The following is a 21,845-nucleotide window of genomic DNA, read 5'->3' on the forward strand; positions in this document are numbered from 1 at the left end:
TTGGATAATTATAAAGGTGAGTAATTAAGTAGCATAATACCACATATTATGAAACCAAATCAACCTTGCTTGATCATTGATTAAGTGATCTCATATTTCTTGTGTATTTTAATCACTTGGAATTGTAATTAAACACTGGATAACCCTTAAAGACTATGCAAAGCATGTGACTGGCCTCATGAACCGTCAATTACTTCAGCATATGCTACCAAGAATGGCACTGTCAGAGCTGTCTGATTCCAAGAGGGGCTAAAATAGCTGGTGTCTGCCCCTGTCTCCTCCTATGAATAGCTGACACAACAACCATCAACAAGACTGAGCAACCAGAACACCAACATCTTCTGAAGTCTCCATCTCTGCAGCACCCCCCTATACACACCTTACTCTGCTACAGCGACCATAATTAACATGATGGCATTCCTATATATATATATATATATATAATTTTAGGATCGATTATCTTTTTAGCCAACAGTACTATCAATTTATCTCCTCTGACATTGATGGCAACTGCTTTTTTCAACTGCTAATTTTGAACATTAGGACAAGTAATTTCTTAATGTAACATAATGAGCTCAGCCGTAGCAGCAACAGTACAAATGCGTTTACATTTTTGCAGATCGTCATGTCCTTGTGATATTATGCTGTTCATCAATCTGATCTCTAAATTAAGCAGAAAGAATTTATCTAAACAGATGTATTATAAGGAACATTTGCTAATGAACCTATGAAAAAGGGCTAAGCAATTCTATTAATTAGAACAACTCATTTATGTATATTGTAATACTTGTCTACACAGCACTAACACAAATACAATAATAATGATAATAATATTATTTTATGTTGTCTCTTTAATCAAAATTAGGGGAACACATCAACCATGGGGATTATAAAGAATTTTAGCCTATTTTTTAGGAAAAATCTTATATTTGGCTTCAAGTTGCTTGAGAGTTCTGGTAGTTTTGTGTATTAGGTTTTTTTTGATATACCAAACTTGATAAATGGTGATAATTATTTGGCCATATACTTGAAGGTCCATTTGTTTAAGGGCTCTGGCACACAGGGAGATTAGTCGCCCGCGGCAAAACTCCCGGTTCGCGGGCGACTAATCTCCCCGAGTTGCCTTCCCCCTGCCATCCCACCGGCGAACATGTAAGTCGCCGGCGGGATAGCAGACGCGGCAGCACGAAGGCAACTCGGGGAGATTAGTCGCCCGCGAACAGGGAGTTTTGCCGCGGGCGACTAATCTCCCCGTGTGCCAGAGCCCTAAAGAGGCCACCAAATGAGCAGATCTTTCCCAGATATGGCACCTTGTGCTAGGCAACATGTAGGTTACATAAGTAATTGCAGGCCACCAGGAGAGGACCGCATCAATGAGTCCATGTGATCCTTGCCCCAGTGGATATTTAAGCCTAGCTATTCAGGCTGGCGAGCCACCATGATAAATATCACATAAGGCATAGCAGCAAAAAATATTACAGAGGCATGTCATATAGTTAAAAAGGTCAGCACTTAAAATCTAGTCCTCATGGTCTCACAGTTGCAAACAATATGGTCTCTCTCAGTTCCCCACAATCCAAAACAAAAGTAAAGCATATTGTTTCTCCATTGTGTAGGCACCGAGGCTGTAGCTTGTAGTGAGGGGCGATGTTTTGATGGAAAACTCCCCTAATGCTTTTATGTCATGAAGGATGAAGACTGTTATGTATGTGCATAAGCTGTGTTATGTTTTATAAAGTTATGTGGCAATTAGTAGCCAGGACTTTTTTTAAAGTTGCAGCAACGAATCCATGCAGTGCAAATGGTGCGCGATTAGCCACAGTGACTTGTGTAGAAACCTATGGCGCTTAACACCAAGATTAGTCACCGCAACCAACTTTTTAAAAAGTTCCAGTCAGTCAACTGCTTTGAAATTACAATGTTTATTTTCTGTATGTATGCTGAGACTTGGTACCTACATGCACTTTTCAAAAAAAAGGTTGCACTATGAATACCCAATAATAAAAATGAAGATTAACAAATAGATTAAAAAATAGAGAACTGTGAAGCTCAATGAGCTAAAGATATGGGCAAGAAGTGGCCATAAAGTCAGATGTTTCCAAAACAAACTGGATTACAGGAAGCTCGAGGGTCCAGCCTTATTCTCTTTCTAGAAAAAAACAAAATGGAAACAGGCTGAAACTACACAATCTGTTATGATGTATCTGTTATGCTTACCCTAAGCAGCACTGGGTGAGAAATACCATAATAAATGCATAGGATTGAAGTGGCTCTGGGGGGCATTTACAAATGTTGTTTGCCACAGTCGGTGCAATAAAATTCCATTTATTGATGATTCACCTTTGTCCTGTCCTCTGTTACAAATTTCTCAAATGCATCCACTGAAATTTGTAAATGATGTCATCTGCGCACATGCAAGAGAACAAATTGTGACATATGAGCCACAATGGCGTGAGGTGCATCTCCTCCTCTTGGAAAAATCTCTATATGACTCCTCCCCCTTAGAAAACGTCAGCTTTATTTGTCCAAATTCTTTTTATTTTTTTAACAGTAAAATCTGTCTGCTTATTACTAGAAATTGTTAGCATTTTAAAGATATTAAATTGCTTATTGTCACAATAGTGGATACATCTACCCCTTACAAATGAATAAGTGTCTGTTTAATGTGGCTGTGGCTTTTAATTAAAGCACCAAGGCAGCCTCACTCTTTGAAGGTGAATATATATACTTGTTTGCATCTTAGATGAAAGGTGTTAGCAGTGCATAACTTTCAGCTAACCATCTGTTCATAATGGAGCTCTTTACCTGCAAGCTAACTAGCCCATTGCTGTTGCCACAGGCACTCCTGATAATGATCTGCATATTGCTGTTGCCATTGACTCTTTGAAGCAGAAATCACTATGGCAGCAGGCTGCTTTCAAAATCAGACATAAGTCTATCAAATACCCTTTGCCAGTTGCCCAGGTATTAGGTTTTCTCTATATAGCCTCAGGGTAGTCGTGCTGATGACCTCTCTCCGTGACCTTTAAAGGGAAAGCTTCTGTTCTGTGTTTGGATAACAGAATTGAGAGGCTGCAGTGTTTCCAGCAAACTGTTCAAAGGCCAGTTTATAACTTAGAGCTATTATTATCCGTTATTTATATAACGCCAACACATTCATGGGTATCAGAATAGTCTGTAAGCCACTATTTGTAGCAGCAATCAAAAAGTCACTATTTGCTACAGCATGGGTAGTTTTCATTGCTGTTTGATTGTTGCTACACAATGGTGCTTCTTGGCATTTTTTACATAATATACTGTACATTGATTGTCGGTCAGATGCTGTCTTGCAGCACTATTCCCCCCCACCCCCCCCCCCAAAAAAATAAAGGAATATGAGAGCAGTGGTGTTCTACTAAGAATGAACCCCATCCAGCCACCATTTTGGAGTATATTCACTGGTTTAGCTTGGGCTTACTGAATAGCATTAAGGACTCGCACAACTGTGCATGCTTACCACCCAGGATACTTGGGGATGGCAAGAGAAATAGAAGCTCTAACATCAGCCCTGTTGTGCATTTATTGCAGCTGTATAGAAAATGTAGATATATAAATCTATTGGTCTTTCTGTTAGGATGAAAGGATGGGGGGTGCCACTCCTGTTAAAGTGCCCTCGGAAACAAGGCTTTTAGAGTAGGTGATACCTTTTAATCACCCACCTAACATAGTACAACACTTTGCTGCTATGCACAGCTTTAACAGCCTCATGAAAGAAGAATCCCTGCTGCTACAGGTTTAGTATTAATAGGGCAACCCAGGTCATAATATGTCAGTGTGGCCCTCTCTGGTGTAGCTAGCTTAGGTTAAGTGCTAACTACATTGGCATAAGCTTCTTCACCTGGTCGTGGTCATGAACGACAAGCCCTTTTGATGTAATTGCTGATGTTGTAGGAAGGCTCATACTAAATGGCTGTAATGCCAAATATCAAAATACAGCCAAACACTGGCCTGTTTATTGTCCACCAGTGGATATGAGGACTTGGCATATCCTTAAAGATAAGTCATTTTTCACCTTGTTTTGAAAAAATACTGGCCTTTCTAGATTTTCATCCTCATCAAGCATAATTTTTACCAGCCAGACCCTATCCACTGTACTTGCACTGTTACCTGATAGTACCCATCTGGACATACTGTAGCTCAAAGGCTGATGGCCAAGGGCACTGCTGCCATGAGGTAAGTTTAGAAAATCTACTCAGGTGGCATAAGTTACCGTAAGTTACCATGGGCGACAAAATGTCATCCCTGGTAACTTTAAGGGCCAAATTTCTGTTTTTTAAACCCCCTATGCACCCCCTGTAAAGGTAAGCGTGGGGGGCTGAGGCCGGACTGGGAGCTTAGTTACCCACAGTTAATCAGCTAATTCGGGCGGCTAATGTCCCTGAAATGCCTTCCCATCGGCAATAAAGTAAATCTCCACTGGGCAAGGACAGGGGCAGACATTAAGCACGTCTCTACTTGTTTAAGGGGTTTTATAACTGTACTTTTCTATCTCATGGGGATTTAACTACTTCGCTTATAAGGGGTATTTTTTAGGATTATTTTAATAGCTATTATTTGTGGAAATGCTGGGGGTAGTTTCTCTGCTCCTATCCCTGGATGTAGATAAGTACAATGGGGTTACCATTTTGGTTTCCTGGGAAATATGAAAACAAATAAAAGTGAGTTGTAATTTATTTAGCAAACCTATCCCTTCCCCTAGCTGCAGTCACTTCCCAGTGGATGGATTTGTTTTGATTGAGCTTGTAAGAACTGCAAGTAGAGTGTAACTTTAAATTTGATTTTATATTTATACCTGTTAATAAATATAAAAGAAAAACAAAAATAGTTTGCTTTTTTAAATTAACCCTTAAATAGCTCACACGGAATAAAATGTTCAAACTTGTCCTAGAATATTGCAGTGCTTTTTAAACATTTGCTTCTTCTGCCCTTATTTTATTTACCATATATACCATCCCTAGCTTGATCTTATGTTAATTTAAACATTTCATAATTATGTGTGGCAGACGGACACGTACTCGGTGCCATAAGCCAGCTCCCGTACTTGCTCTAAGTCTACCCCTATAAATGAAGAATGGGGTATATTTGTATTCGTAGACGCTAAAGACATAAGTGAGGCCTTCTCCAGCCTGTTTGACTTGTATCTCCAGGTCCCATGTGGATTACTGATGGGAAAGTGCTGCTGACTTCCTCTGTGAGGGTGGGAAAGATGCCCTCAGTTCTTTCATTATTCATTGCATTTTGCAGTCGTGTAGGTCTCAAGCAAAAATGCAGTATTATCAATATCAAGATAATTAAAAAACAGCTGTTACATTGTATAGCTTCTTCCTAATATTTCTGATTCTTGAACCACAGGTTGATTATAAATAAAAAGTTATCTCCTAGTTTCGCTCAATTACACATTAAAAAAGAGGAGGTGTTTCACCAGTCTCCTTAGCACAAAAAATTGATAAATTATTATTTTTGTTTATGGCTGCCTCTAAAAAAGCATTTATTATTGGGTAAAAGAGGAAACCCCTCCTATAACAGAAATTATTTCTTATCTTAATCAGCTTAGCTGGCTAGAAGCCATCAAAGCAAAAACAAGTGAACCTAAATCCAGGATCCCTTTTAAAAATACATGGTCATTTTTCTTTAATGCTATAGATACAAGTAATAAGGATCAGATTTATAAAATGCTGCATATATAGATTTATTTCAATAATTCATGAACATATAAGCAAAATTATCCTTGATTTTGCTCTCTAGGAAACTTTTCTTTTTATAGTTTATCCACTGGGCATAGTTAGTTAATTTGTTTTGTTTTTCTCTATTTAAATTACTTATTTTGTTTCTCTGTAAGCATTCTATTTTCTTCATTTCTTATCTTTTTAAAGGACAAACTGTCGAATGTGACTATTGTTGTACAACCTATATTTAAATAATTTGTCATTATTCATCCTACATGTTTATTGCAAAACTTCAATAAAATGTTTAAAAAAACAGCTCTTTAAAGAGATTACACATCATTCACATCTGTCCCTTTCCCAGTAAAGCTTACAGTCTAAGATCTTGCTCACATTCACACACTATAGTCAGATTAATCAGTAACATTAACAGCCTAAAATCTATAATAAAAACTTTAGACAAATGACATTTTAGCACATTATATAAGCATTTCCACATACTATCAATGGTGTTGCAGCAATGAGAAGAATCAGATTCACCATATTGCATAGAACAAATCATTAAAGTGATACTCAGTAAGACCATTGGCTGCAATACTGTAAATTTTCTTGGTAAATGTTTTATGTGGGAAATATTGTTGCAGTGACAAGCCATTATCAAAGAGATACTGTCATTTTATAATTAGGTATAATTATATATATGTTTTGTAATATTATTTAATAATCTACACAGGTTTTTATAGTGTGGTGTGATTTTCTGTCAATTTACAGATTTCATGTACAGAATTTTAAATTAGCAGCAGGCATCTCCAAACAGCAGCACTATAATTTTAAAGGGCCAGTATACCCCATTTGCCATCATCCAACTTCTAAAAAAGTGAAAATGAATTTACTATTCTTCTGAATATACCCCAACTTTTGCGTAGACAGGGAAAAACTTTATGTTTGGTCCTTGCAAGGTAGATAATTAGATTACCAGTATGCTATCCCCTTCCTTCCCCTTTGTTGAGATGGTTTTCTTAGAAGTCACTTATGCAGGAGGATATCTGTGCACTGGAAATTTAATTATATGCTTCACAAGGACCAAACATGGAGTAGCTTCAGTTTCCCTGTTTAGCTCAAGAAATTTGAAAAAAAACATTTAAACCATTAGGCAAAAAGTATGTTCAGCAGAAGTATGTTCAGCTATTCATTGCACACATGCAATATGTTGAATAATGGGGTATATTGCCATTTAATGAGACTTTCAGATAAAGGATATTTGATCCAGCTTTGTCTTGTGTGACACTGGCTGGATGTTCCTGAGTGTATACGGTAACTAGAATCCCCGTGTAAAGGAAGACAGGGCAGAATATATGGGTACACATGGTACTGGCTGTTTATTATAAGGCCAATTAACTGGATCTTACTGTGGGTGAACAGCCTATAGGAGCAAAGATGATATCCATGGACCAGTTAGAATGACAAAAGTGTAAGCTAAATGCATCTGGTATGACTGCATACAGGGGCCAACAGCCAGATTTCCCAACAAACTTTATAAAAAATCTTCAATTGATTCCTCACATTATTGGCCCTGTTTTTGTCCAGAATGCTGCATATGAACTCAAGCACACAGGCATATGTCTTTGCAAATATACTTAATATAACGGCAATTCAAAATTATATAGTAATGTATTTCACATGACCATATATCCAGTGTTTACTGACAAATAAACAGAAGCTCTGTCAGGTTTTTTGGATGTTAGTGGAAGCTGGAGTATCCCAGGTTAACACAGATACAAAACAAAATTGATGATACAACATTATTGTAACTGTGTCATGTATAACAAGTAGTTTGAACTTTCATTTTAGCCTTCGGACCCAGAAAGGTTGATGCCTGCTCTACTCTAGAACCCATTCAATTTCTCCTTGTCTTACAACATTAAAAGTTACTCACAGAGAAAGCCGTGAAATACAAAACAGTTGGATTTTCCCAAAAAGACTAGTAGGTACATTGTTGCATTTTGAGAAATGAAAAGATGGTAAAGTTGCTTTTTTCTATAGTGAAATACTGTGCTATTGAGGAACTCATATTAAAACCTCCAACATTCATTTTGTCAGTTGGAAGATTGGTTTGATGGTTTAGTGTATGTCTTGCTGTTACCGAGTGCAGATTTGTATTCACCGGCACAAAGACAAATACAATGCCCTTCTCCAGCCCCTTCTCTTGAACTGCTCATCCTTCACTTTAGTCCTGTCTATTTGTGCAGAGGAGACTATAAACATATCCTGATTCTTCCAATTGTTTTCTGCCTGACAACACAACAGAAATCAGCCGCTTCTGACACAGAGAGAAACATTTACTTGACCACTCTGTTAAGTTCTGCCATAATATACATGAACTTTTTTATTTCTAATATACATTTTAATGCCATGTCCTTTAAAACACACAACAATCTGTTCTTCAAATGAAACCTTGTTACCTCAACAGAAGGGATTTAGACATATCTTATCTTAAGAAGAAGTGACGATCAGTGGCCTATTAGTTATAACACAATTGACTTGTAGAGCTCTTGAGCCCTTAAGATGGGTAGCCCTGTGCTTATGCCTTTTTCCATTATATTTCAGGGGTGTCCACCGCAACATTAAAAGTAAATAAATTAATGGAAACTTAGGCAAACACCCAATTATATTAAACCACACCCCTCATCTGACCAAAGTTAATTTTTGTGCACGCTTTGTAAAAACTGTGTGTGCAGAGCTGTTAGGGGGCCAAGCCAACAGTCAGTAATGGGTTTGATTGTTAAATATTTGTACTCTCCACAATTAGCTGTGTGCATGAGTATGAGCACACAGCTTAATAACGATAATAACACATAACAGCCATATCTTCATAGGAAACTAAGAGGCGAGGAAGTGGCAGTTGGAGATTGCTGGAAAGTAGCAAATAAGTATAGACAGAGGGGTCAGTAAAGACCCAACAGGGCAGCTGCAATGGCAAACAAAGACATTATTGAATGGGTTATACTGTATGCCATTTCTAAGTGTGTGGAAGGAACCATACATTAAAGGGATGAAAACTGTGATATACTTTACACCCTTATTTAACAAACGCAAACTACATAGTTATTTTGTTTTCATACTATTATCACTACTATTGTTATCTTACTATTAATTATCTTGGTTAGTTTAACTAGAGATACTGAGTTCTTTATAACAGGGCCTTGGCTTTTAGATAGGCCATTATGCAACAGGATTATCTGTACACTGGTATTATAATTAGCTACCTCGCAAGGACCAGACATGGAGGAGTTTCAGATTCCCTGTTTAGCTCAGGAAATAACACAAACCATAGATTTGAACTACGAGTAAAAATTATTTCCAGCACAAGCCCAATTTATCAAACACTTGCCGGTTAAGAAGATCCCTGTGAAGCATTCACTGATCATACAATTAATTCACCTGAGGAAAGCCTGAGTCCCTTGGGTGACATTGTGCCATGTGGCTTGCTTCTAATGGAACACCTTCAATCCTCAGACCATTAGTGAAAACACAGAGATACCTCTAGTATAAAGTATGTGTTATAATAAAACCATTTATCTGGCACTGTGACTGCAATTAGGCAGACTGGGTTTGCAGAAGTTAGATAAGTTGATAAGTTAAAGGGTGTTTCAGGACAAAGGTGATTTATTGGTTTTTCCCATGATCTGCCTCTCTAAATAAAAGAGAATAATGGAAAAAAAACATTTCTATGCCCTGCTATTCAGCAGATAACTGGTCCCTGAATGCAAATCCTGGCTATTGCTAGTTCCACTCATCCCATACATTTTAAAGCATTCAACACACACAAATCTTTGTTCACAGATAAATAACAATTCAGCAAAGCCAAACAGTCATGTCTTTTTCTCAGGAGCAATGCCAACAGGGAACCAGTTTCCTTTGTCTTCTCCTCACTTCCTGATCTTCAGAACTGTACATTGTCCTGACTTTCTATTGTACGCTTATTGTCAAAAACAACAGGATCATATAGTTAAAGGTGCCAAGCTGGGACATCATTTAAAGGGGTCCTCCAACCAAAAACAACATTTTTATGCATTCTTATGCATTGTGGGGGGAAAAGTAATTCTAAGCAACTTTTTATACATTAACCCAATGAAAATGTTGCCTTTATATTGTTTCAAGCCAGGAGAACACGGAAGAACAGGAGAGGATACACAAACACTGCTTTCAACTGCAATTACATTTACAAATAAACATACAAATATACAAATGTCTGTAGGCTAGTTGCTTAAAATGTTTCTCATTTCCTCATTCCTTCTTTCATTATGTAAAACATCAGTTTTTGGGTGGAGGCATCTATAGACAGAAACATCTCTGCTACTACACACATACCAATATGCTTACATTATTGATACATGTATTATAACTAGTGTAAGGGTAATAACACACAGGGCCCTGCTGAGGGGGGAAATTTTTCCTATTTAAATCATCACTATGAGCCAGGTGCCGTCTAGAGACAGGCGTATTTGATATGCACCTGTTACTAGGCAGAAACCACAATTCACTTTGTATGGGGGGATTTCTTCTTTAAGTTTATTTTTTATTAACGGTATATGTTAGAATGAATGTACAGTATATTGGAATATTGCTGATTAGAATTACATTTCCTTTCATTAGGCAAAAATAGATTTTTGGGTTTACAACCCCATTACCCTTGTGTTCCCAGTATCCTTCAACATATAAGCAAGGGTCAAAGCCTGCCGAGCAGTTAAGTCCAGCCATTAAACATTTTTATCTTTTAAATTGATAAATTGTGCCATGAGTCAATCATTTCTACACCAGCAAATGGAGCAATCATTGCTGCCAGATTCCCAAGCATAAAACCCTCAGGATTGACTCCAGCTGATAGGAAATGGCTACTTGTGTGACCTGCCTTTTGTCTCATCTGCAAAACAAAGAGCTTCCTTTTCATATGGAAACAAAAGGTGCTCGGGGACAGATGAAGCAGAAGAGAATAGGCTGGGGCTGTATAAGGCAGCCAGTGACAATGAACCTGCCAGTGGCAGCTATAGCCACTCTCGCTAAATACAAATAGAGAAATAGAGTTGTACAGATATATTCACAGAATAGCACTTTCAAGAGACGTATCCAAGGCAAGTGAAAGCAGACGCATAAGAACAGAGGTTGTCATGGCATCAGAAATGTCAACTGCATGGCATTACTGAAGGCAACAGGGCACTTTATTATAACATTATCAGTAAAGGAATGCATTATTCTCCATTATAAATACATTTAAATACAATTTTAGAAAATTATGGATAAAATATGGCATCATAACAAAAACGGTACCTTGTCTATATTAGCAAAGCCGCGTTTCAACGTGCCAAAACGAAGTTCCCGTTTAGGTAGACCATGCCCATTTATATCACAATAAAGACAGAACTGTTGTGAAATATGTGTGTTACATATATGTATGGCATTTTGTCTACTGCTCTTGGACTGTGGCCTCTTGTCCTCATACAGGTGACCAAAAGAATTCTATGTCACACCTTATTAAGAATACATGATAAGCACTAGTATTTAATTTAAAATATAATAATATAATAACCTGACATTTATATTTTATATAATTGCAAAGTACACAGAAAATACTAATAACTGTTGGGTTTTGCATGTATTAAGAGGATACCCAAAGGCCCAGTCTTACACAGATGCAGAATGCCAATATGTATAATTCTAGTAAATGGCCATCCAAAGGTCTAGTCCTACCCTGGCACAGAATGGCAATCTGGATGATTCTTGTTATACATACACTTACATAGAGCTCTGCTTTATTTTGTGTCATGCTTGAACAAGCATAGTATGCAAGGCTATTGTGATACTAAAATCTACAGTTAGTATTGATATTGGTATACAGTATATCATTTATGCATGCGAGTATATAGATAGGTCAGCGGGTGCTGGGTTTACTTGGAAGGGTTGAACTTGATGGACTCTGGTCTTTTTTTTTTTTTCAACTCTACGTATGTGTCTGTGGAGGGTTGTAGTGGCCATACACGTTCCAATTACGATCAATCGTTTTTTCTAACAACATTAAGGCTCTGGCACACAGGGAGATTAGTTGCCCGCAACAAATCTCCCTTTTCGCGGGCGCCGCGATTTCCTCTCAAGGCAACTTCTGCAATTTTGTTGAAATTGCGGCGCCGCGTATGCCATCCCAACGATGATTTACATTTTCGCCGGCGGGATGGCAATTCGAGGAGATTAATCGCCCGCGAAAAGGGAGATTTGCCGCGGGCAACTAATCTCCCCGTGTGCCAGAGCCCTTAAAAACTGAATAGTCAGACATGCAGGTAGAAACAAAAGAATTCTACCTCTATCTGACCTCTACTTCTATCTGATCCTGTCCAATCAGTGAGATGACAGATATCCAAGACTTTTGCCAATATCAGTCGTCTCGTCTCCCACCATTCATGCACTAAATATCATACAAAACCTAATTATGTACTAAAATACACCTTAAGGGCTCTGGCACACGGGGAGATTAGTCGCCCGCGACAAATCTCCCTGTTCGCGGGCGACTAATCTCCCCAAGTTGCCATCAGTTGTCATCCCACCGGTGACAATGTAAGTCGCCGGTGGGATGGCACACGCAGCGGCGTGATTTCGTCAAATCGCTGAAAATGCCTCGCAAGGCAACTTCAGCGATTTGCCGAAATCGCCTGTGCAGCGTGTGCCATCCCACCAGCGACTTACATTGTTGCCGGTGGGATGGCAATTCAGGGAGATTAGTCGCCCGCGAACAGGGAGATTTGTCGCGGGCGACTAATCTCCCCATGTGCCAGAGCTCTTAAGGTGCTCTTTAATCAGTAAACCATTTATTTATAATTTACGGTCACTTGATTTATTTCTGTGGGTGCCACTAAAAGTCTTCAGGCCCTTCAGCTTGCGGAACAGCCCCTGCATGGTCTCATAACTCTTCAAGCAAGTCTGATCACCCAACATTTTAGAGCAGAGGCATATCTACGATTTTATGAGCCCCCCTCACCCAAAGCTTTAGAAAGATGAACTGTTCCTCAAACACTCAAAGCTTGAAAGTGTTCCTCTGCACTCCTGAACTCAGTTTCTGATTCCACTAACTCATGCCCTATTAGAAACTCTTGACCACTTCAAAATGAATACCTGCACTACAATGATAAATTAAATACATGTTTAAGATTTAACTGGACCCCCCACCATATCCTGGTTTACATAACTTTTCTTGATTCCCCAGAGCAGATTCCACTTGGCAGCCCAACCGGTGACAGAGACTGGTCTATTAATTGTATGTATATTTCAGTTCCGGTGGAAGAGGATGTCATACTTCCAAATGACTTTTATAATGTTAAAAAGCAAGCAGCCCATACCTGCATATGAAAGATTCACTTCCTTTTGGGATGGCGGGAGAGCTTCTTACCCTCCCACAGCAGTATTCATTCTAGCCCTGTAGGGCAGGGTTTTCATCCAAGGGAAGTCTGCTGTCTGGCCAGAACTAGTTCTACTGGGATGGGTGGAGGAATGTTACTGCCTGCTGCCTAATCACTGAAGGAAGCCCAAAGTGAATCAGCCATATGCACTGCCAATGCTTAATATGCATTTAGATGTAAAAGAATAACCACCAATCCCTAGGACTTGTGAAAAGACTAGCAATCTGGTAATGGAATTTACAAACCCATTAAATGAAGACAAATTCATTATATTACAACAAACTGGCCAGATATTAAAAAAAACAAAAAAAAATATATGCATGCATCTTACAACTATGAGACAGAATAGACAGTTTCCCAGAAGGCTGACGGAACGTCTGTTCTGTGCGTTATACTTCATGGTTAAAGAGGTTGCAACAAGGCCTAGAATATCCAGAAAAAAAAATCCAAATAAAATTGATTGAAAAAAAGCAAGATCCTGTTTCATATGTTTTCCATATCAATGGCAATTTGTACTTTAGTTTTATGGCTCTTTAAGCTTTTTTTTTTTTATATATATAAGTAGTGGGGGAGCCAACCACTGGCTGCAAATGGGCTCGTTATATAAATACATCTATTTATGTGATTTAACAAAGAGTTCATCACTACTAGGTTTCTTTACATCAGGCAGGAAAAGGGGTGAAAAAACACTTAATTTGTGCTGCATAATTATTTTTGGTAAGAATGTGGTTAGGATTTATGAGGCAATATAAAAAAAAGAAAGTCAATGGTTATTTATGACCACCTGCATGTGAGAATACCCTGAAGGCAGCAAATTCTTTACAATTGACAGGAAATCTAAAGCCTTTGCCTTCGTATAGGATTTCTGTAAAAAGTGCTAATGCAATATTGGATGGAGGGGGGTCTACTGGCTGCTGGAAAGAGCAATAGAATAGGTGAGTTTTAGACATGGATAGACTGAGTAAGTGTGGAAGAGAATGTGTGAGTAGCAAAGGAAAATCCCCACACACAAGACCCAGGCAAGAATGGGGGAAAGCAGACAAACGAGTGGCTGCACAGACAAAACCAATGCATCTAAGGGCTAGCACATGGAACAGCAATGGGGCATCCTTGTGCAAGAGAGCAAGCAAGCAGGGTAACAGATTGTCAAAGAAACTAGACAGTGGGAGCAGACATACACACAAGCAGAGTCCAAATAGTGCAAATGGTCTGGTAGAACACAAAAGGGGCAGACCAGGATGGGATTTGCACACACGAAAAGCAGGCAGATCCAGACTTAAATTCAAAATAGGCCCTGGTATTTCCACTACACAGAGGCACAAATAGCCCCCCCACCAGCCCGTTAAATTATGACTGTCTATGGCATCTTACAGCAGCCCCACCGTTTATTTTGCAACAGAGCAATAAAATTCAAACTGAATAAAATGGTAAGCCTGACAATGTACAACCTAGCTAAGAATGGGGACACAACCCTTTGCTGGTGCTCTATGGAGAATGCATCACATGAGGCAAACATGGCAATTCCCAAGGAAGTGCCAATGTGAAAAAAGGAATATGCAAAGCATGCAACATATGCCCTTAGACTTTATTCTATAAGGGACATATAACCTTCAAAAAATTGTGCAACCATAAAGGAACTGAAGCAGAAACAAATGTCTGATACACTTCAGATCAAGAGATCTGAAACAACATTTCCTATTTTCACCCCCAATGCAATGCAGTCTCAGAGGGGGAAGCTGGAAATCAAGCCCCAAACAAACGATGCAATGCCTTCAACCATAACTGACCATGTCAAGGAACACTGTTTTAGCTATTGAGAATGGCAAGTTCTGAAAGAACAAAATCAATGACAATAAATAACTTGGGTTGTACTGGAGAGCTATAGGTTTTTTTCCCTTGACAAGAAAAGCTACCATTCACAAAATGGCAGCTTACATGCCAAAAGATACTTTTATACACAGAATAGGACGGCTACAAAAACCCTGACTATAAATCCTTTACAGGGCTTGTCCAAACACTCCTCTGGCAGCAAGGTACGGAGCCAATCCACGTCTATACAACTAGCTATATTCCATTTAATCAGCAGTTTCTTGCATGACAAAATAATCACTTGCAATGCAGTAAGCAGTTTTACAAAACCCATAAAAACATACAAAAATTACAATTAAAGTACCTTAAAAACCTCATATGGAATCCCTACAAGCTACCAAAGGCATAAACATTGGCTCCACGACAATAAAATCAACTATGCTCTTGCAATATTTAAAAAGGCACAAGTGCACCAAGCATGAATGTTAGGAGAGACGATTCCTGCAAAAAGACCCAAGAAAAAAACCTAAACTAGATTCCAACTATAGCACATACCATAGATCAACATCACACAAATCCCAAGAATGACATTTCTTGCATGTGGCTCCCATTACGAATGCAAAATACAATATGGCTGCATTGTAAATGGAAGATTCAACAAAGACATGGCCAAGATACAAATGCCAAAGGGTTACCTTGGCAGAAGGGACTGAAATATGGAGACAAACTGAAAGGCAGAGAGCACACAAAAGGAGAAATGTAAATGTTGGTGTAATAAGAGAATGAGAATGAGAATAAATAAGAAAAAGGGGAGAGACACAAATGCACATTCAGTAACATATTGCATCTATTTATGTGCTTATTAAAATGCCCACATGCCACTTCAGCCAATAAGTTACCCAACGCATCAGATTAAAGTACATGAGACAGTAGATCATTTTGTTTCAATTTAATAAATTTAAACAGCATTAAAGCAGACAATTTATTACCATGTAAAATGTGCTATATAATTTACAAAATATATAAAATACAAGTGATTAAAGTATACATGAACTCCATAGTGAAAGGCATATGGTAACCAATGAGATTCATGCACAGTGCATGCATAGGTTTGAAGAGAGAAACTGGGGAATTATACTCCAATTGCGAAAGACACACGGTTTGGAAAGCTCAGAATGGACCACTAGTTCTAAACCACTTCAGCTCTAGCTGGAAAGAAGTACATGCAGTTAAAAATAAAAAAAAAAGTTCACTCCATTTTCTAAATGAAAAGCTGCTGGTTCTAATGGAATGTTTACCAAGCATTCTAGAACTGCTGTTTGCACTGGTCTTGGGTGGTCTATTCTGGATGTGTCTAATTGGACATCTGCAGATTGCCAGAGAACATCGATGTTGGACACTTTAAGCGCACAATGTAAGCAGAAAGATAAATTACGTGGATTTACACCAGTCATTGGAATTTTGACAGTCCACAAGGATATTCAAGAGAGTCAATTTAATTTACCATAGACTTTAAATATTTGCACAAAAGTAACAAATTATATACAAAATAAAATGGAGCTGGAGTTGGTGAAAAGGTGATGTTCAAACAGTTGTCATCAGCTTTAAAGATCCAGATCTGAAGCGGAGGATTTTCTTCTTAAGGTTGTGTGATGCCTTGATTTTAACAAAGGCTTTTGCTGTGGTTTGTAGTTCAGCCGTTGCAGTGGCCTGCATGGGAAGGGTATGTACAAACTGGGACCATATGAGTCCACCACTTTCATCCGTATCACTTGACGTTGTACTTTCACCAACAAATTCAACCTCACTCAAACTGGATTCACTGTCCCCAAAGCAGTTTGTGGTGTAATTGCTCTGTTCATCCTCACTGGTGTCTACAACTGTGGAGTGAAACAGAGACTCACACTCGGCAGAGTATTCAGAGTCGCTGGCAATGTAAGCGTATGGGCTGGCGTAAGGAAACGGCACTTGGGCATAAACACCCATCATTTCTCTCTGGGCTCGTCTTCGTGCCCGCCTTAATGCTTCTTCATAAGAAATCTCAGCTGAAGACTTCCACCTCCGATAGTCACCTCTCTTATGTTTGGGTTTGGCCAAGACCACATCCTTTGGCTGTCCATGAGATTTGATTCCAGATCTGACTGCAACTGGATTTCTTCCAACTACTGCAGGTTCAAAATTAGGGTGAGACGTTTTTTTAGTCCGTGGAGTGGATTTCTTCACTTTTTTGTTTGTATCCAAGTCTTCAGGGAACCTGCACTTCTTTCCCACAGCCTTGGATTTTTCTTTCAGCGTCTGGGACCCATTTTCTGCCACATACTGAACATTAGCCCTATGTTTTAAAGTGGAGCTCTTCACAATCTTCACATTTTTGATATTCTTATGAAGTTTAACACCCTGTTGCTGAGCTGGTATATAATGAGCATTGACCAGCAGCCCTTCATCCAAGCTCTGAGATGACGATCCCTCGCTCTTAAAATCCAAAGGTGGTCTTTCATCAAAAGAGGATGATGCATGATAAGAAAGGAGTGTATTTTTGGGGGAAATTTTTTTCACTGGTGGCACAACTTTAATCTCTTGTGGAAGAAGTGCACTCATCTGCGTACTTTCTCTAGGAGATCCATTACAGGCCGAACTTGATGCATTAGAGAGATTAGTTGGTGCATTGGGCGTAACATTTTCCTTTTGAACATTTGAGGTCATTGCTACAGAGCCCCTTGCCAGACCCTGACACACAGACTTCACAGTATTTCGTGAATTGTTTTGGCTTTGAAGTTCATTGACATTACAAGAAGGATACGTGGAGATGGATGGCATCCTTTTACTTTCCAGCTGTTCACTTAGAGACTCCTTTGAGCACTGTTTTAGAGAAGGATAAGTGCTATTATCCACAGAGATCATTCCGGTGGAATGTAAACATGTTTGTTTAGAATTTTTCAGGTTAACTGTGCTGCTTTGAGAAACACCACCAGTCTGTTTGACACATATACTCCCATGTCGTAAAATTCCTTTGCCTGGGTCAGCATTGACACTAGTCCTTGGTTTGTTAGTCCTTACAGGATGTGCTTTTTTCTGTATGATGCTTAATATGTACCCATCCATTTTTTTCCCAGAAGAAAGTGGTAAAGAACACAGGCTGCTTTGATGGAGAAAAGAGTCTTCATCTTTTAAGTGGTCTAGTTCAGGCACTATACAGTCATCATTATCATTGGGGCCAATCTCCTCCTCTGGTTCCTCTGCCTTTATGTTGCCCATAACAGAAAGAAGAAACATAGGACTCTGCACAGCTACTGCATGAAGTGGGCTGGGATAACGGTAGATATCGTTGCCATTTTTAGATACCAGATCACACTGATACTTTGGGTGAACATCTGCTGCAACGTCAACAGAGTTGGAATGTGGTGCAGAAAAGGAACGGCGAACTGTGCCCGTTTCATGTTGACTGTCTCTGTAATCCAACCATTCAAGGAAGTCATCTGAAATGAAAAATAGGGAAATTGTTATGACTAATATTAAAATGTATGAAAAGCATGATACTTCCCTAAAAAGTACACAGCATAAAAATAAAGTATTGAACTCTTAAAACAAGTTTCTTTGTAGACTGGTAGTTGCCCTAAAAGAACCACTGGCATATACGATATTTCCATATGGTTTGACTAGCTTTGCCATCCATCATCCACAATTCTCCTTGCCTCAGGGTGATATTAAATGGAACTACCACAAAAAATATAAGCTATTTTGGAACATGGTTAGATATTAATATTTACTGGATATAAAGCACTCCAAGTGCATAATAAACACTTCGATCACAAAAGGTTATTTTCTTAGTCAAACTCAGGGGGGAATTCTTCAGTCAAACCAGACTGCTAATCAATTCCAAAGACAGCAAAGACACAGCTTTTTGTACACACTGGAACGTACAAGAACAGCTCTCCATACAACAGAGGAAGGCAAAGAAAACAAACATTACCTGCAGACTTTGCTTGACCATCTGTGAGGTTTAATGATGTTTCCAAGGGGTTGCAAAAGCAGGTGCTGGAGTGGCAGCTGGATAAACATTCGCTGAACACTGAGTTGGAGGAATTGGAGAGGGATCCCGACGTCCCATCACTCAGCTCATAAAATCCTAAAAATAAAAACAGCATTCTTTTGTAAGGAGAAGGGCACAAAACACACTGCAGAGCTAGAGGAATGATTGGATGTGGTTCAGAGAATGTGCAAGACAAGAAAGGGGAATTGAAGTGTCTCATTATCAGTACTTAGCCATATGCAAAATAGCAAACCTTTAGTGCCTGAGTGGGGCAGTTAATTACAATAAGTAAATATATAATCAAATGAACCACTGGAAGGAGCGCATTCCCACCCACACAGATAAATATATCACGTCAGTATCTCACACTTACCTGAACTGGGTCGACTGTCTGTTTCCAGATGCTCCTCTGTCTTTTCAACATCAATTTTGAGATCGTTTATTTGCTTGTCCAACTCATGAAGCTGGCTTAGTAAACCTGCGTCTCGCTTTCTAAGGCAGTTCTGTGGAAAAGAAATGGCAGTCAGAAATGTAATTTGAAACCAAACCTTGCATCAAAATACACTTATTCTAATCTTTACATTGATCTTGTCATTGCACTACAGCATGAACTGTGCCCAGACCATCTGTGCTGCTTGCCATTTACAGACATAAAGCTTTGTCTTTTAAGCTGTACCAAAAGAATTCAGATGCCACTAATAGAAGGAACTGACTGGCAGAAATCTGTGTCCTGCCAATAAGGAGTACTAACAGACACAAAACATTTTGATATTATAAATATATATTATATATACACATACACACAAATTTGTTACGGTGAGGATGTGTAAACACAAACAAATGCATAGCCATATTAAAGCTGCACAACTGAAAGTGCAATGTAAGGGCAATGAGGTTAATCCTGTAAGAGGGTTACCCACTGGGTTCTGCTAATTACAAAATGATGAGAGTGCCAAACAAGGCATGCTGAAAGGGTTAAGCTCCTTAAACGTGTCGATTAGAGCTTCTGGTGGTTTTCCTTCCATTTGAAACAGCAGCCGATTCACAAAGCAGCTCCATTCAGGAGCAATCTGCGGGTGTGAGGCTGCCCCCTGGTGGTCACACCGTGCGCCTAATTGCTTTAGCAAATCGCTTCCTAGGATTCATTATACTAGAAAGCGAGCCAGATATCCACAGCGAGCTGGGACCTACTCCCTGCCCCATGAGCTGGGGGACCTACTCCCTGCCCCATGAGCTGGGGGACCTACTCCCTGCCCCATGAGCTGGGGGACCTACTCCCTGCCCCATGAGCTGGGGGACCTACTCCCTGCCCCATGAGCTGGGGGACCTACTCCCTGCCCCATGAGCTGGGGGACCTACTCCCTGCCCCATGAGCTGGGGGACCTACTCCCTGCCCCATGAGCTGGGGGACCTACTCCCTGCCCCATGAGCTGGGGGACCTACTCCCTGCTCCATGAGCTGGGGGACCTACTCCCTGCCCCATGAGCTGGGGGACCTACTCCCTGCCCCATGAGCTGGGGGAGTCAGATGCTTTCATATACTACTAATTAAGAGTCAGATGCGCTGCACACACAGGGGTTAGAAAACGGGTTTCTATACGAACTGAAAGAGCTCAGCAATGTATAGTGGGGATAAGATGGGGGGGATCAGCTAGTGCTAAAGAGTCGTGCAGCCCCGCATGTGGGTAGTATGTGAGACAGCTTTCCCAGTAATTATACTGCATGTAATCGAGCAGTAAATATATGTTGAGTACAGAATGCGCAGGGCAGTCTCCCATACATGTATTGAGAATATTAAGTGCAATGGGATCGTACATACGCAGGCATCACTAGTCTGTACACACCGTAACGGGAAATAGAATATAATTGAGCGGACACATATATAAATATATACATATCCCTGCCCGGAGCACAAACTAAATAGCCTGCCCCACAGACCCAGCCCTGTGCCCCGCACCCAGACACCTACCAACTGCTTCTTTAGCAGCAAGATATTGTCCTCCAGGAACTTCTCCTCCAGGCTGCGGGGGGTGTCCCCTGCCCGAGTGGCAGTATCTCCGTGAGTCGGTGCCCCGGGGGTAAGTGCGCTCTTTACCAGCAGCTCCTGCCGGTGCCTGAGATAGCCCAGCTCCGCAAGTCCGGCCAAGGTCGCCTCCAGGCGCTCCCGGGTCCTCTGCCGCTCCGATTCCGCCTCTCCCTTGTCCTTACGGCGGGGGCTCTCCTGGTGTTGCCCCAGGTGGTCAGGGGTGGCGGGGATCGGCTTCATCCTGGGACAGCGAGCAAGCCACAAGCTAGAGCATCTGCAAAGGCAGCCAGGCTGGAAAGGAACAAGGGCGCTCCAATGAGCAGGTAATCCTTATCCTCACTATTCCGCAAGAACCGATCCCAAACTCCCACTTGTCAGCGGATACAATGCACCAAGTTTGCACAACGTGCGATTTAGCGTCTCCTGCGCAGTGCTAGGCGCATCTTTGCTGAATCTCTGGCGAGCAGCTAAGCGAAACAGCCCATGACAGCACCGCAGCACTCTCACCGCCACACACTCCTCCACTCTCTCTCAATCCTTCTGCACTCAGTCCCGCAGCTCCAGCCAAGCTAAGTAGCCTTCGCTACGTCACACACGTCCCGACCCCGCCCCTCTGCTCTGAGGCTCACTTGCAGACTTGAGGCAGCGCTGTACGTACGCTCGGTTGTGCTTAATACACGGCATGCATGATCCATAGCCCACACTGTTCATTCATTTCTACCGAGTGGCAAAACACTTATTCGTTACCTTACAGCTATGGTTATATTTAAAATATGAGCCAGAACAGCTCACTTATGTAGGTATTTAATCAGTGCAAAACCAAACATTCTGTGT

The 21,845-nt window shown here is 40.3% G+C and overlaps 1 protein-coding gene across 1 annotated transcript; it reads right to left on the reverse strand.

The window, feature by feature from the left end:
* Window positions 1–15,893: 15,893 nt before the first annotated feature.
* dact1 (dishevelled-binding antagonist of beta-catenin 1) lies at window positions 15,894–21,531 on the reverse strand. Its single transcript, NM_001007949.2, is given in 4 exon segments — window positions 15,894–18,432; window positions 18,927–19,082; window positions 19,360–19,489; window positions 20,955–21,531. Coding segments are annotated over 4 exon segments (2,475 nt in total). The 5' UTR covers window positions 21,252–21,531; the 3' UTR covers window positions 15,894–16,540.
* Between the last annotated feature and the right edge of the window lie 314 nt (window positions 21,532–21,845).

Source organism: Xenopus tropicalis, chromosome 8 (genome assembly GCF_000004195.4).
Source record: "Xenopus tropicalis strain Nigerian chromosome 8, UCB_Xtro_10.0, whole genome shotgun sequence".
Taxonomy (NCBI): Eukaryota; Metazoa; Chordata; class Amphibia; order Anura; family Pipidae; genus Xenopus; species Xenopus tropicalis.